Here is a 16815-nt window from a genome sequence, read left to right as displayed (position 1 = left end):
GGAAGAGGGTTGCCGGGTAGAAGCAGCAGCGAGGCCAAGGCACAGGTGACAGGTCTCCATCACGTTCGCCGAGGCGCAGGTGACAGGTCTCCATCACGTTCGCCGAGGCGCAGGTGACAGGTCTCCATCACGTTCGCCGAGGCGCAGGTGACAGGTCTCCATCACGTTCGCCGAGGCGCAGGTGACAGGTCTCCATCACGTTCGCTGAGGCGCAGGTGACAGGTTTCCATCACGTTCGCTGAGGCACAGGTGACAGGTTTCCATCACGTTCGCTGAAGCACAGGTGACAGATTTCCATCACGTTCGCTGAAACGAGCCAGGGAGCCGACCCCATGTCCCTCCCTCTACGGACGCTCCCGTGCTGTGCTTTGTGGCCCAATTCTCGACGCCACCGAACGAATTCTCCGGAAATTGTCACGCCCGGAAATCTCAGGTAAGCAGCTCAGTGGAGAGGAAAGGAAAGACAGGGGCGGGGACACAGGGAAGCCTCCTCCTGGCTAACCGGGATTGTGCTGTCTCAGCACAGACGTGTTAAAGGGGCCGGGGAGGCTGTCAGCACGGCAGGCCTCACCAGGGGAACATCTGTTTGCAGACACTCATCGAAGCCTTCCCTCCGTGATGACTTTCTAGGGACCACGGGTCGACCGAGCAGGTGGACGGGATGATGGGGCAGGAGCGCCCCCTGCTGTCCGTCGGGACACCTGCTCGCTCCCACCTGGCACGCGGCTTCCGGGACAGGGCACCTGTGTCCCCCAGCCCCCCGCCACCCCTACCTGCGCAGGTTCCTCTCACCTAGTGAGGTGGGGTCACCTGCTTTCAGGTCTCGCAGGGGCTCAGCTCCTCAGGGCAGCTCAGCGACCCCCGCTACCTTGTCTGTGGCCCCTTCCCCACTGCTAGGACCCCCTCCTCACTCCAGGTGCCCTCCCCTGGGGGCCCTGAGCCAGCCTCCCTGGGGGACAGGGGTTCACAGGCACTTGTCTCCCCCTGTGCTCTGGCTGCAGAGGGGAGACTGGACGTGCTCTGCCCCACGAGGGCGTTCCCCACCCCCATCTGCAGGTACGCCCACCTGGAGCCCACCTCACACCTGCTAAGGAGGGGAAACTCCAGGGGCCAGACGGGGTCACCCACCCCCCTGCCACCCTTCCGCGCTCCTGCTGCTTCTCCCAAGGCAGGTAGCAGGAATCCCAGCTTCCGCTCCCGGGGGGGGCGGGGGGGGGGGGTGGAACTGTCTGTCCCCTGTTCTCGGTCCTCTGTCTGCACAGGTTACCCGCCTGTCCTCCAAAGCCAGCAGCTTCCTTCTCTGGCCTGGGTCATCGCGTCTGCACTGAGGGGAATGTGCCTACAGTCCTTTATAGGGGATTTGTTTTCATGATGGAGAAAAGACACAACATCAAAGTGACCATTGTTAAGTGTACAGCTCAGTGGTCTTGAGTATATTCACGTTGTACAACCTTCCCCGGCGTCATCTCCAGAACTCTTTCATCTGCCCAGACTGAAACTGTCACCATTAAACACCCACTCCCCAGCCCCAGGCACCCACCCTCCTCCTCTGTCTCTATGGATTTGACTCCACTAGGGACCTCACATAAGTGGAAGCCTACAGGACTTGTCCTTCTGTGACTGCCTTGTGTCACTGAGCCTCACGTCCTCAAGGTCCATCCACGTTGTGGCCTGCGTCAGAATTTCCCTCCTTTTTTAGGACTGAGTAATATTCCACTGTATGGATGGACCACATTCTGTGTGTCCATCACCCATGCATGAACATTTACGTTTACGGACGTTTACAGTCCATGTTTTGGCCGTTGTGAATAACGCTGCAGTGAACATGGGTGTGCAAATACCTCTCTGAGTTTCTGCTCTCAATTCTTTTGGGTAAATACTCAAAGGCTGCATTTTATGGTAGTTTGGTGTTTAACTATTTGAGAAACCTCCATTCTGTTCTCTGAGGCAGCAACACCATTTTACATTCTCACCAGCATTGCACAAGTGTTCACGTTTCTCTATATCCTCACCAACACTTGTTATTTTCTGGGGTCTTTTCTGATAGTAGCCATCCTGAGAGATGTGAACCTGTTTATGATTAATTTTGGAATCTATTTTCCCAACTGAAGTCTCCTATACTAATTAGGTTTTGATTTGCTGGTAGCTTAATGACTTGGGTGGCGGGTCAGGTATCTGGAGGATGGTTTTACTATTAATGACAAATATTTAAAGCAATTTCTACTTTTCCAAAGCTAACCATTCTGTAGCCATGTCCATCTATAAGCATCATGAAGATCACTTATTATTCTAAAAAGTAAAATAATGTTCATAGCTGCACTATTTACAATAGCCAGGACATGGAAGCCACCTAAATGCCCATCGACAGAAGAAGAGATAAATAAAGAAGATGTGGTACATATACACAATGGAATATGACTCAGCCATAAACAAGAATGAAATCATGCCATTTGCAGCAACGTGGATGGACCTAGAGACTGTCATACTAGGTGAAGTCAGTCAGACAAAGAAAAATATCATATGATGTCACTTATCTGTGGAATCTAAAATATGGCACAGGGACTTCCCTGGCGGTCCAGCGGTTAAGACTCCGCACTTCCAATGCAGGCAGCCCGGGGTTCGATCCCTGGTCGGGGAACTAGATCCTGCATGCCGCAACTAAAGATCCCGTGTGCCGCAACTAAGACCCGGCGCAGCCAAATAAATACATAAATAAATAAATATATATATATATTTTAAAAACCCTACTATACGGATTTACATTTGTTAAGGAATCACATTAGAAAATTTAAAATAAACGGTGCCAAGGTATTGTCTAGCTGATGATGGCCCTTTGAAATTCTGACAACGTCCAAATAATATCCGTTTGTACAGCCTGGCACTGAAGAAGCTACTTGCTTCCTTCCTACATGGGTCAGCGTCTTGGAGATCATAGACGAGACATTCCTACAGCGTGGGCTCGGCCAAGGGGAATCCCCAAGGGAGGGGGGTGCACCCCCCCACCCCCAGGTCTCGAAGACCAAGGGAAAGAGCTGCTCAGTTTGGGGAGAAGAACCCAGGAAAACCCTGCTAGGCAGCAGCCCCTTCTCACGCACTGGCCGACGTCCCCTCCCCGAAATCAGGCAGTTACAGAGCCAGGTAGGTGTCAATCACATGGGCACAGGGCAGCCCAGAGATGAATCCCAGTGGATCTGGAGGACCCCGTAAGCCATCTCCGGCACAGTTTCATCACCAGCGTCTCCACGGGCCAGGGGTTGGGGGTGACAGTCCCACCCTGGTGCATAGTTCCAAACAGGACAGTCTCTGCTCCTTCGCAAGCGTCTCCCTGCATGCATTTGCACAAGCCCGGCAAGTCCATTTTTGCACACTCGGCCCCAGGGGTCCCATGAGATCCTAGGCGTGAAAGCTTTGTAAAAGAGGAGCGTTTTGGGTGTGCCTACTGCCGTCTCCCTTCAATACCGTATTTCCCTTCAATGCTTTTCCCATAGACACGGTCGTTCTGCAGGAGTGAAAAAAGCCAGAAAGGCCAATTTTTGTTTTAATTTTTAAAAAATATTTATTTATTTATGTGGCCGCGCTGGGTCTTAGTTTGCGGCAGGCGGGATCGTCACCGCGGCGTGTGGGATCCAGTTCCCTGACCAGGGATCGAACCCGAGCCCCCTGCATTGGGAGCCTGGAGTCTAAACCGCTGGACTGCCAGGGAAGTCCCTTTTTTAAATTTTTAAAATGACTTTTTATTGGAGTATAGTTACTTTCCAGTGCTGTGTTAGTTTCTGCTGTAAGGAACCGTTAACTTACATGGATGGATGCATTCGGCCCCTGCACACAAAGGGGTTCTACTTTGTGCAGACTTGGGGCCCCAAGTCTGGAGGATGCAGGAGGAATTGCAATGACCCAGGCAGCGGCAAACACGTTCTTTGGGAAATGTTCATCAGTTCAGCATACATCGTCGTCCCCCGTGGAAGCTAATACGTCAGAGAAACAAAAGAGAAGGGGTATTCGTTTTCTGTGACAACCTTGTACAAGAACTGTGTTGTTGTTTTTTTTTTTAATCCAAAGGATTCATGCCGTGCTGTGTGTTTCAGCAGCTTTTCTTCTAAACAAGCTGACCGGGGCCTTCCATATCACCGCTGACCACGCAAATTCTTCATTGGGGCAGAAAACCTCCAGAAAGAGGTGGTGTTTCCGGCAATGGCTCGAGGGCCCTGCTGCGAGAGATGCAGCCGGCCCTACTGTACGTTTATATCCACCCGGCCCAGGGTGTCTCTCCGCGGGACAGGGTGCTGGCGGGGGGCAGTGTCCCCTCCCTTAGAACCTGGAGAATGATGCCTTTTATTCTTACTTTGTAATCGCCCTTCACGGGGGAAAATGATGAAAAGGTACTTGTTTTCGTGAAACCTAACATTTTCGGAGGCAAAGGCGTAAAGTGGGGGTGTCTTCTCCGTTTAGGGCCACCCCAGCCTCCTCTGGTCCGTGGAGCCAACGTCCATTAAACCGCCCAACAGCGCCATCTGCTGGCAGACAGGCATCCCGGTCCTGCCCCAAGTGGTCCAGCGTCGCCGTGGCAACAGGAGGACGTCTGCCTCCAAGGCTCCAGGCTGTCCTGAGAGGTATTTGCGAAGAAGCCAGAGCAGGTGATTCCTGGCGCCCTGGAGGGTCCTCCCTGCTGAGTCCACACGGCCCCTCCCCAGGCCACGGAGCTGGACCAACGCTGGGGAGCACAGTCTGGGACCAGCAGCTGGCTTTCCATCATCTTCTGAAGAAGGTCCTCTTTCTCTTCCTACCCCCACGAAGACAGCGTGACCCTCCCAGAGCCCTCGGCTCAGGAGGACTCTTAAGAAATCAACGCACCCCTAAGAGCCAGTCCTGTCGTGACAGCCACGAGGATCGGGGAAGCTGCAGTGTGACCACATCCTGACCCAGTCTCTCGAGCCCGGCACCGTGGGCATCGGGGGCTGCTGGGCCACTCTCGGATGTGGGGTACCCTGTGCGCTGTGGCGTGTTGCGCAGCAACCCTGGTACCCAGTCACCAGCGGCCAGCAGCATCCTTCAGTCCAGCGTGACAGCCCAAGACGACTCCAGACACTGCCGGGTGTGTCCCCAGCCGGGGGCGGGGGGCAAGATCACCCCAGCTGAGAGGCATTGGTTGGACGTATTCAAAGAATCACAGGGCATTTAAGACAAACTTTAGAGATTACCCAGTCCCGTCTGTTAAATTTGAAGGGTGAGGGTGCAGAGAAGGTAGGTGACGTGCCCGAGGTCAGCTTCCTGCTGGGTAGAAATTCCAGACCTGCAAAGCCATGCTCCTCCTGCTTCCGAGGGCTGCCCCTGGCTTCAGCATCATCGATGGCGTCCCTTGCAGAGTTCTGGCCATCCAGAGAAATATGCAAAGCGGCAGGTGCTGCGTTTGGATCTCGGAGACAAGGCGGGTGAGGGGCAGGGTGACCGTGGATGCTGTGGGCAGCGGCCCCGGTGCCAGGTCCCTCCCGGGCGTGGCTTCACCCAGGAAACATGGCGGCTTTATTTATTTTTGTAATTTTTTTTTTTAAAAAAAGAGCATAAATCAGCTCTCCTAAAAGAGCTGGGGAGAAATATGCGTGAGGGGGTCAGATTACAAGCTGGACTTCTCTGCATGTACCTTTCATCAGCATTTGGTTTTTGAATCATGCAAATGTGTTAGTCATCCAAGAATTAACACATAAAAAGCAAAGGCAAGCCCTAAACACTGGAAGCAAACCAAAGGCCATGAGAAGGCTGTGATTCGATTGGCAACATCACCTCCGGGCGACAACCATAGTTTCTGTGACCGTGGAGGCACCAATTCGTGGATATTCTAAACAGAAGAACTGCAGACAAGACACAGCACCGCCTGGCAGTTCCCTTGTTTGTAGTAACCTTGGTTTTGCTCCTTTAGAATGACGTCATGCACACAGCAGGACAAGGCAAGCAAGTAGTATTGATGATCTCAGGAACAAGGCTCCAGGTGTAGGACGCCACACACGGACAAAGTTATACAAACTGAGTAACTGCCCGGTAATGCCCCTATGGATGGAAATGTGAATAATTCAGCATGTTCAATCCATTTCCTAGCTGTCTCCACGGAAGGGGTCTAGAAACACTGCCCTCCCAGCAATGGCAACTCTGCCTCTAAAACTGATTCCCCACTAACAGAACCACAGTTTCTGGGGAAAATGGATGATCCTGGAGAGGGAGAAGCAATTCAAACGCCTGAGACGTGGTGATGTCCCGAAAGCAAGGAAACCTTCAGCGCTCGGCTGGGACTGTGAACATATCACACCCAGAGGCTGTGCCCACGTCCTCATGGACCCTCAGGATGATGACCTCACAGGATACTGTCCCCCTCGCACACAGAGGCTGTGCCCACGTCCTCATGGACCCTCAGGATGGTGACCTCACAGGATACTGTCCCCCTCGCACACAGAGGCTGTGCCCACGTCCTCATGGACCCTCAGGATGGTGACCTCACAGGATACTGTCCCCCTCACACACAGCGGCTGTGCCCACGTGCTCATGGACCCTCAGGATGGTGACCTCACAGGATACTGTCCCCCTCACACACAGCGGCTACCTCCATCTTTCATTGCGATACGCTGCAGAATGGTTATCAATGCCATTTTTTGTCGGTTTTAATTACTGATGCGGAAAGAGATCCATTGGGTTGGATGACGCCCCTTACCTGTGACATGAACTCAGTCCCCGGCATCCCAAGGAGAGCCTGCCAACCCCGCCCCGAGTTGCCAGCACAGCGACACGCAGCCCTACCTTTTACCTGCCTTGCAGGCTTCGTAGATTCTCCCCAGCAGGTGTGAACACTTCTCACCCGTCCAGTCATGCAGGGCCCTGGCCAGGATGCACAGATCCGGCTCCGGAAGGCAGTCTTTAAAGAAATCTCCTGTAACGCAGGGCGAGTGCCCTGGGGTCAGCCTGCATCTCAATCCCATTGTACCACACCAACACCCAGCGGGGAAAGGCCACCTGTATGGACCGAGCTTTCCCCAGATCTTCCCAGCTGGTGACCTTTCAACCAGACCCTGAACAAAAAGAAATCTCAGTGAAGACAGGACCATTCTGAACGATGTTTGGGGGCCCCTTTCCCTCCATCAGATCTGGACAATGGATTTATTTTTATTTTTTTTCCGAAGGTCCCGTGTAAACAGACAGCATCCTTTAAGCCATGGATTTCAGGAGGTCCCAGGCAATGCATCAGAAGCTCCATTCCGATGAGTCAAACTGGGCCAGCAAGGTCCATATGTGTTTCCCTGACTGAATAAAAATGCCGAAGAGAGACTCTTACCTGTAGGTGGTGGCCAGCACTCAACTCTCCTACCATTTTTCCTGCAAGAAGTATCAATGTGGGAAGAGAGCTTGGATAGTCCTGAGCCGTACAGGGTTACCTCAGCTGACCTGTGTGGTCCAGACTCTGCAAATTCACGGGAATTGGGGAGGATGTCTTGGATGACACAGAGGCTATCCCCTGGCTCTCTTCCTTGTGCTGAGTATCCCAGGAAATATGGACCCCAGAATACTCTCCCATGAGATAGGGCATGGAGAAGGAGGTTCCTCCAAATGGATTTTCTTCCACTCAATGAAGAAAGACAGGGGTTTTTCTTAGAAAACTACGGCCCAAGGGCCAAATTCGGTCAGGTGTCCATTTGCCTACAGCCTGGAGAGAATGCAGACCCAGGAATGAAGGTCGACATGCCTGCACCTTCTACCAGCTGCCCTTGGGGACCAATCGCAGACACCCAACCTCAACGGGGTAACAGCACATAATAAAGTAGTATTTCACTTAATTCCCCCAACCTCCAAAGTCTGCTTCTTCACCCATTTTCCAAATGAGGCACCAAAGTAACACTGATCGTGTATCTCCAAGAAGTAAGAGGAAGACTCCCCAGGGGTGGGATTAGGGTTAAGATCAGGGTGAGGCACTGCCTGTGCACACAAAATTTAAGGGGCCCCAAAACTGGGTCATTGAGATTCAATATATTTTAATACAATGGTTTTAGAAATCAACATTAAGGACTTCCCTGGTGGCGCAGTGGTTAAGAATCCGTCTGCCGAAAAGTTTTATGGACCTCTGACCGCCACAGCAACAGTCAGCTCTACCCACCACCAGAGCCTCCCATCAAGCCTCTTAGACAGCCTCAACCACCAGAGGGCAGACAGCAGAAGCAAGAAAAACTACAATCCTGCAGCCTGTGGAACAAAAACCACATTCACAGAAAGACAGACAAGATGAAAAGGCAGAGGGCTATATACCAGATGAAGGAACAAGAGAAAACCCCAAAAAAACAACTAAATGAAGTGGACATAGGCAACCTTCCAGAAAAAGAATTCAGAATAATGATAGTGAAGATGATCAAGGACCTCGGAATAAGAATGGAGGCAAACATTGAGAAGATGCAAGAAATGATTAACAAAGACCTAGAAGAATTAAAGAACAAACAAACAGAGATGACCAATACAATAACTGAAATGAAAACTCCACTAGAAGGAATCAAGAGCAGAATAACTGAGGCAGAAGAACGGATAAGTGACCTGGAAGACAGAATGGTGGAATTCACTGCTGCAGAACAGACTAAAGATAAAAGAATGAAGAGAAATGAAGACAACCTAAGAGACCTCTGGGACAACATTAAACGCAACAACATTCACATTATAGGGGTCCCAGAAGGAGAAGAGAGAGAGAAAGGACCAGAGAAAATATTTGAAGAGATTATAGTCGAAAACTTCCCTAACATGGGAAAGGAAATAGCCACCCAAGTCCAGGAAGTGCAGAGAGTCCCATACAGGATAAACCCAAGGAGAAACACGCCGAGACACATAGTAATCAAAGTGGCAAAAATTAAAGACAAAGAAAAATTATTGAAAGCAGCAAGGGAAAAACGACAAATAACATACAAGGGAACTCCCATAAGGTCAACAGCTGATTTCCCAGCAGAAACTCTGCAAGCCAGAAGGGAGTGGCATGATATACTTAAAGTGATGAAAGGGAAGAACCTACAACCAAGATTACTCTACCCGGCAAGGATCTCATTTAGATTTGATGGAGAAATCAAAAGCTTTACAGACAAGCAAAAGCTAAGAGAATTCAGCACCACCAAATCAACTCTACAACAAATGCTAAAGGAACTTCTCTAAGTGGGAAACACAAGAGAAGAAAAGGACCTACAAAAACAAACCCAAAACAATTAAGAAAATGGTCATAGGAACATACATATCGATAATTACCTTAAACGTGAATGGATTAAATGCTCCAACCAAAAGACACAGGCTTGCTGAATGGATACAAAAACAAGACCCATTTATATGCTGTCTACAAGAGACCCACTTTAGACCTAGGGACACATACAGACTGAAAGTGAGGGGATGGAAAAAGATACTCCATGCAAATGGAAATCAAAAGAAAGCTGGAGTAGCTATACTCATATCAGATAAAATAGACTTTAAAATAAAGAACGTTACAAGAGACAAGGAAGGACACTACATAATGATCAAGGGATCAATCCAAGAAGAAGATATAACAATTATAAATATATATGCACCCAACATAGGAGCACCTCAATACATAAGGCAACTGCTAACAGCTATAAAAGAGGAAATTGACAGTAACACAATCATAGTGGGAGACTTTAACACCTCACTTACACCAATGGACAGATCATCCAAACTGAAAATAAATAAGGAAACAGAAGCTTTAAATGACACAATAGACCAGATAGATTTAATTGATATTTATAGGACATTCCATCCAAAAACAGCAGATTACACGTTCTTCTCAAGTGCACCCAGAACATTCTCCAGGATAGATCACATCTTGGGTCACAAATCAAGCCTCAGTAAATTTAAGAAAATTGAAATCATATCAAGCATCTTTTCTGACCACAACACTATGAGATTAGAAATGAATTACAGGGAAAAAAACGTAAAAAACACAAACACATGGAGGCTAAACAATATATTACTAAATAACCAAGAGATCACTGAAGAAATCAAAGAGGAAATCAAAAAATACCTAGAGACAAATGACAATGAAAACACGACGACCCAAAACCTACGGGATGCAGCAAAAGCAGTTCTAAGAGGGAAGTTTATAGCTATACAAGCCTACCTCAAGAAACAAGAAAAATCTCAAGTAAACAATCTAACCTTACACTGAAAGAAACTAGAGAAAGAAGAACAAACAAAACCAAAAGTTAGCAGAAGGAAAGAAATCATAAAGATCAGAGCAGAAATAAATGAAATAGAAACAAAGAAAACAATAGCAAAGATCAATAAAACTAAAAGCTGGTTCTTTGAGAAGATAAACAAAATTGATAACCCATTAGCCAGACTCAACAAGAAAAAGAGGGAGAGGACTAAAATCAATACAATCAGAAATGAAAAAGGAGAAGTTACAACAGACAGTGCAGAAATACAAAGCAACATAAGAGACTACTACAAGCAACTCTATGCCAATAAAATGGACAACCTGGAAGAAATGGACAAATTCTTAGAAAGGTATAACCTTCCAAGACTGAACCAGGAAGAAATAGAAAATATGAACAGACCAATCACAAGTAATGAAATTGAAACTGTGATTAAAAATCTCCCAACGAACAAAAGTCCAGGACCAGATGGCTTCACAGGTGAATTCTATCAAACATTTAGAGAAGAGCTAACACCTACCCTTCTCAAACTCTTCCAAAAAATTGCAGAGGAAGGAACACTCCCAAACTCATTCTATGAGGCCACCATCACCCTGATAACAAAACCAGACAAAGACACTACAGAAAAAGAAAATTACAGACCAATATCACTGATGAATATAGATGCAAAAATCCTCAACAAAATACTAGCAAACAGAATCCAACAACACATTAGAAGGATCATACACCACGATCAAGTGGGATTTATCCCAGGGATGCAAGGATTCTTCAATATACGCAAATCAATCAATGTGATACACCATATTAACAAATTGAAGAAGAAAAACCATATGATCATCTCAATAGATGCAGAAAAAGCTTTTGACAAAATTCAACACCCATTTATGATAAAAACTCTCCAGAAAGTGGGCATAGAGGGAACCTACCTCAACATAATAAAGGCCGTATATGACAAACCCACAGCAAACATCATTCTCAATGGTGAAAAACTGAAAGCATTTCCTCTAAGATCAGGAACAAGACAAGGATGTTCACTCTCACCACTATTATTCAACATAGTTCTGGAAATCCTAGCCACGGCAATCAGAGAAGAAAAAGAAATAAAAGGAATACAAATTGGAAAAGAAGAAGTAAAACTGTCACTGTTTGCAGATGACATGATACTATACATAGAGAATCCTAAAACTGCCACCAGAAAACTGCTAGAGCTAATTAATGAATTTGGTAAAGTTGCAGGATACAAAGTTAATGCACAGAAATCTCTTGCATTCCTATACACTAATGATGAAAAATCTGAAAGAGAAATTAAGGAAACACTCCCATTTACCACTGCAACAAAAAGAATAAAATACCTAGGAGTAAACCTACCTAGGGAGACAAAAGACCTGTATGCAGAAAACTATAAGACACAGATGAAAGAAATTAAAGATGATACCAACAGATGGAGAGATATACCATGTTATTGGAATGGAAAGCTCAATACTGTGAAAATGACTATACTACCCAAAGCAATCTATAGATTCAATGCAATCCCTATCAAATTACCAATGGCATTTTTTACGGAACTAGAACAAATCATCTTAAAATTTGTATGGAGACACAAAAGACCCCAAATAGCCAAAGCAGTCTTGAGGGAAAAAAACGGAGCTGGAGGAATCAGGCTCCCTGACTTCAGACTATACTACAAAGCTACAGTAAACAAGACAATATGGTACTGGCACAAAAACAGAAACATAGATCAATGGAACAAGATAGAAAGCCCAGAGATAAACCCACACGCATATGGTCAACTAATCTATGACATAGGAGGCAAGAATATACAATGGAGAAAAGACAGTCTCTTCAATAAGTGGTGCTAGGAAAACTGGACAGCTACATGTAAAAGAATGAAATTAAAACACTCCCTAACACCATACACAAAAATAAACTCAAAATGGATTCGAGACCTAAATGTAAGACTGGACACTATAAAACGCTTAGAGGAAAACATAGGAAGACCACTCTTTGACATAAATCACAGCAAGATCTTTTTTGATCCACCTCCTAGAGTAATGGAAATAAAAACAAAAATAAACAAATGGGACCTAATGAAACTTTGAAGCTTTTGCACAGCAAAGGAAACCATAAACAAGACGAAAAGACAACCCTCAGAATGGGAGAAAATATTTGCAAACGAATCAACGGACAAAGGATTAATCTCCAAAATATATAAACAGCTCATTCAGCTCAATATTAAAGAAACAAACACCCCAATCCAAAAATGGGCAGAAGGCCTAAATAGACATTTCTCCAAAGAAGACATACAGACGGCCACGAAGCACATGAAAAGATGCTCAACATCACTAATTATTAGAGAAATGCAAATCAAAACTACAATGAGGTATCACCTCACACCAGTTAGAATGGGCATCATCAGAAAATATACAAAAAACAAATGCTGGAGAGGGTGTGGAGAAAAGGGAACCCTCCTGCACTGTTGGTGGGAATGTAAATTGATACAGCCACTATGGAGAACAATATGGAGGTTCCTTAAAAAACTAAAAATAGAATTACCATATGACCCAGCAATCCCACTACTGGGCATATACCCAGAGAAAACCGTAATTCAAAAAGACACATGCACCCGAATGTTCATTGCAGCACTATTTACAATAGCCAGGTCATGGAAGCAAACTAAATGCCCATCGACAGACGAATGGATAAAGAAGTTGTGGTACATATATACAATGGAATATTACTCAGCCATAAAAAGGAACGAAATTGAGTCATTTGTTGAGACGTGGATGGATCTAGAGACTGTCATACAGAGTGAAGTAAGTCAGAAAGAGAAAAACAAATATCGTATATTAACACATGTATGTGGAACCTAGAAAAATGGTACAGATGAACCTGTTTGCAGGGCAGAAGTTGAGACACAGATGTAGAGAACAAACGTATGGACATCAAGGGGGGAAAACTGCAGTGGGGTGGGGATGGTGGTGTGCTGAATTGGGCGATTGGGATTGACATGTATACAGTGATGTTTATAAAATTGATGGCTGATTAAAAAAAAAAAAACTGGAAAAAAAAACAAAACGAATCCGCCTGCCAATGCAGGGGACACGGGTTCGAGCCCTGAGCCGGAAAGATCCCACATGCCACGGAGCAACTAAGCCCATGCGCCACAACTACTGAGCCTGCTCTCTAGGGCCTGCGAGCCACAACTACTGAGCCCATGCACCACAACTACTGAAGCCCGCGCGCCTAGAGCCCGTGCTCCACAACAAGAGAAGCCACTGCAGTGAGAAGCCTGCAGACCACGACGAAGAGTAGCCCCCGCTCGCCGCAACTAAAGAAAGCCCGCTCGCCACAACTAAAGAAAGCCCGCGCGCAGCAACGAAGACCCAACACAGCCAAAAATAAATAAAAATTAAAAAGAATTTTTTAAAAATCAGCGTTAAGCCCCCCACACCCCCCAACAAATTCCTGATGGTCAAAATTTCAGAATTTTAAATATTTATTTTTATTTATTTATTCATTTAGGCTGCACCAGGTCTTAGTTGCAGCACGCAGGATCTTTAGTTGCGGCATGCGGACTTCTTAGTTGCAGTGTGCATGCGGGGTCTAGTTCCCCGACCAGGGATCGAACCTGGGCCCCCTGCATTGGGACTGTGCAGCCTTACCCACTGGACCACCAGGGACGTCCCCAAATTTCAGAATTTTAAATAAAGATGGTATCCAGCCCTTCAAGGACACGATTCAGCACGTTCTTGTCACCTTGAAATCAGCCTATGAGATCCAGAGTTGTTCAAAAGGAGATGATCCTTCGTCTGGATCAGTCAACATTTCGGGAGTGTCTACCCCACATCTGGCCCCAGATGCAATGCTGATGGCCTGTCCCATGAGATGCCATGAACTTGGCGGTGATTTGTTGTTTTTAAAGATCTTTTGATGTAGACCATTTTTAAAGTGTTTATTGAATTTGTTACAATATTGCTTCTGTTTTATGTTTTGGTTTTTTGGCCGTGAGGCATATGGGATCTTAGCTCCTTGACCAGGGATCGAACCTGCACCCTCTGCATTGGAAGATGAAGTCTTAACCACTGGACCGCCAGGGAAGTCCCGTGGAGGTGATTTAAAAAATAATAATAATAGCGAGGGACTTCCCTGGTGGTCCAGTGGTTAAGACTGCACACTTCCACTGCAGTGGGCACAGGTTCAATCCCTGGTCAGGGAGCTAAGATCCCACAAGCCGTATGGTGTAGCCAAAAACAATAATAATAATCATAGTGAATTTACAGCAGATCTAAGAGTGGACGGAAATAATATCCCCAGCTGGTGTTTTTCTTCTGAGCGAGCAGAAAAAAAGAACCACGAAAGGCCAGTTTCCTCCATAAATGGAGGTACAGGGCGTCTGCTGGTTAGACCGTAGTTCCTGGGACAGCCCATCTCTGGGAGCCGCACCCCACGTTTCCAAAGCAAGAGGACGTCCCTTCCAGCTCTTGGCAAAGCTGCTGTAGTCTCTGAGCCTTGGAAAGCCTGAGAAGCTTCTCAAGCTTCTGAGTCAGGAACTGACCCCTGATCCTAACTTCAACCCATGTCATTTACTGTCATTCATAAATGACCTGGATTTAGATGCCTGTGTGGGTGCCCTGAAATGGCCGTAAGAAATGGCCACAGACCAGGAAATCCATCCTCTCCCATCCTGGAGACCAGACGTCAGAGGTCAAGGTGTCCCAGGGCCGCGCTCCCTCCAGAGGCTCCAGGGCAGGGTCCTTCCCGCCTCTTCCAGCTTCTGGGGGCTCCAGGCGTCCCTGGGCTTGTGGCCGCATCCCTCCCGTCTCTGCCTCCGTCTTCACGGGGCTTCTCCTCTGTGTCTGTGTCTCTCCTCTTCTGTCTCTTAGAAGGACCCTGTCATTGGTTGTAGGGCCACCCTCCTCCAGGAGGACCTCATCTCATATCCTTCACTTCGTCACATCTGCAAGGACCCTATTTCCTAATAAGGTCCCATTCACAAATTCTAGGTGGACATGAATTTGGACGGGACACTGTTGAACCCAGTACAATACTCAAGAAAGAATTAATTGCAAGAAAACAACATACCCTCCCAGAGTTTTCCATGTGTCATGACTCACAGTTCTAGGCTGAGGGGGAGTATATTTGGAGTGTGGAGGAACCCACTCTGACCATCCACCGCCGCCTTATCCCACGCCCCCCCGTGACGCGTCCGTTTCCCCGTGGACACAGACAGCACTTGGAAACCCACCTTCACAGAAGCCGATCCGTTCATCCTCCGGGAATGAGAAGTGCCTCTTTGTCATCTGGACCACGTCTGGTGACCTGAGACCCCAGGTACAGAGACATGCACGCCTTGGCCAGAGCCCCGGAACCACCTGCAAGCGGACACAGGACGTGACAGCGTGGGGACCTGGGTGGTACCCACACTCTGGTCTCCATAGTTACAGGCTCACCTACAAGCCCTGGAATCTAGGGGGTCTTCCTGGTTGGGCCGACCCGCACGCCAGCCTTCCACACAGACTCTGACCTGACTGTGTCCTCTCGCGCCGGGGCATCTGTCCACCCGAAGACAGACAACAGCCAAGCAGAGGAAGCCCTGGGCAAATGCTGGAGTGGGATATGCCCATGGGTCCCTGTGGGGGACATTTCCAGGGGACGCCCCGGTGAGAAACAAGGGGGACCCTGCCAGACACCAGCGGCATGCACGTCCCAGGTCCTGGAGACCCTCCTGTCTTGTGTTTTCATGCCCAGCTGCCCCCAAGGCAGAGCAGTTGCAAGTCTGCTCTTGCTTAGAGGAACGTGCTACCAGCCAACATGGCAAAGACACCCCTTGTGCACCAGAGATGATTTTCTGAAGCCTCACATCCCTATCCGAAGGGGGACCCGTGCTTTCCGTCCTCCTCTATGGGAAGGCAGCGCTGGGTCGGGGAGGGAGCCGCAGGGTTTCCCGAAACCAGACCAAGGGGCGGCGCTCACCGCTGCTGTTTCGACCTCAACGGAGCCCCACCTCCTTATCCCGTAAGACAGGGAGGAGGACCACCCACCCAGTCCTGCGTCTGTTCTACGAGCCGCCAGCGTCCAATGTCCAGACACGGCCGGCCATCCTTCTCATCTCCATCAGCATCACAGCATAAGGTCCCCAAGGGAGGAGTGACATCTGTCCCCCAGTAAACTCTCCTGACCCTTGCAGGCTCACACGGTATTTTCCTCCACCAGGAAGGCAGCATGAGAAGACTCTGCTCTCGGAGTTTCAGCAGACCACCCTCCAACCCCGCCCAGAGGGTTCTGACTGTTGCCCACACGGAGACCCACGTCTGTGTCCCACGCCCTCGTCCTTGGAGCCGTTGCTAGTTGGCTACAGTAAGGAGCTGCGGCCACGACAGCCTCTGGGAAGTGAAAGGAAGCTGTTCCCTGCTGTCTGAACTGGGATTTCCATCTTCCTCCTTCACGGGGTCACCAGGAACTGTTCAAACCAGGGGTGTCCTTGTGCACTGTGGGTGGAGATGTAAACTGCTGCAGCCACTACTGAGAACAGTATGGAGGTTCCTCAGAAAACTACACAACAGAGCTGCCGTATGAACTGGCAATTCCACTCTTGGGCGTATATCTGGAGAAGACCATAATCTGAAAAGATCCCAAGATGCACCCC

The 16815-nt window shown here is 48.1% G+C and overlaps 1 protein-coding gene across 1 annotated transcript in view; it reads right to left on the bottom strand.

Annotated features, from left to right (window-relative positions):
- Positions 1-2717: 2717 nt before the first annotated feature.
- The window catches only part of ASMT (acetylserotonin O-methyltransferase), a 32758-nt gene continuing 18660 nt past the window's right edge, over positions 2718-16815 (bottom strand). The window contains 4 exon segments of the mRNA XM_059911904.1: positions 2718-6042; positions 6784-6913; positions 15415-15485; positions 15487-15541. Of these exon segments, the coding sequence (XP_059767887.1) occupies positions 5922-6042; positions 6784-6913; positions 15415-15485; positions 15487-15541 (377 nt within the window). The 3' untranslated portion in view covers positions 2718-5921.

This window comes from Balaenoptera ricei, chromosome X, assembly GCF_028023285.1.
Source record: "Balaenoptera ricei isolate mBalRic1 chromosome X, mBalRic1.hap2, whole genome shotgun sequence".
Lineage (NCBI taxonomy): Eukaryota > Metazoa > Chordata > Mammalia > Artiodactyla > Balaenopteridae > Balaenoptera > Balaenoptera ricei.
This window is presented reverse-complemented; position numbering and strand designations above follow the sequence as displayed.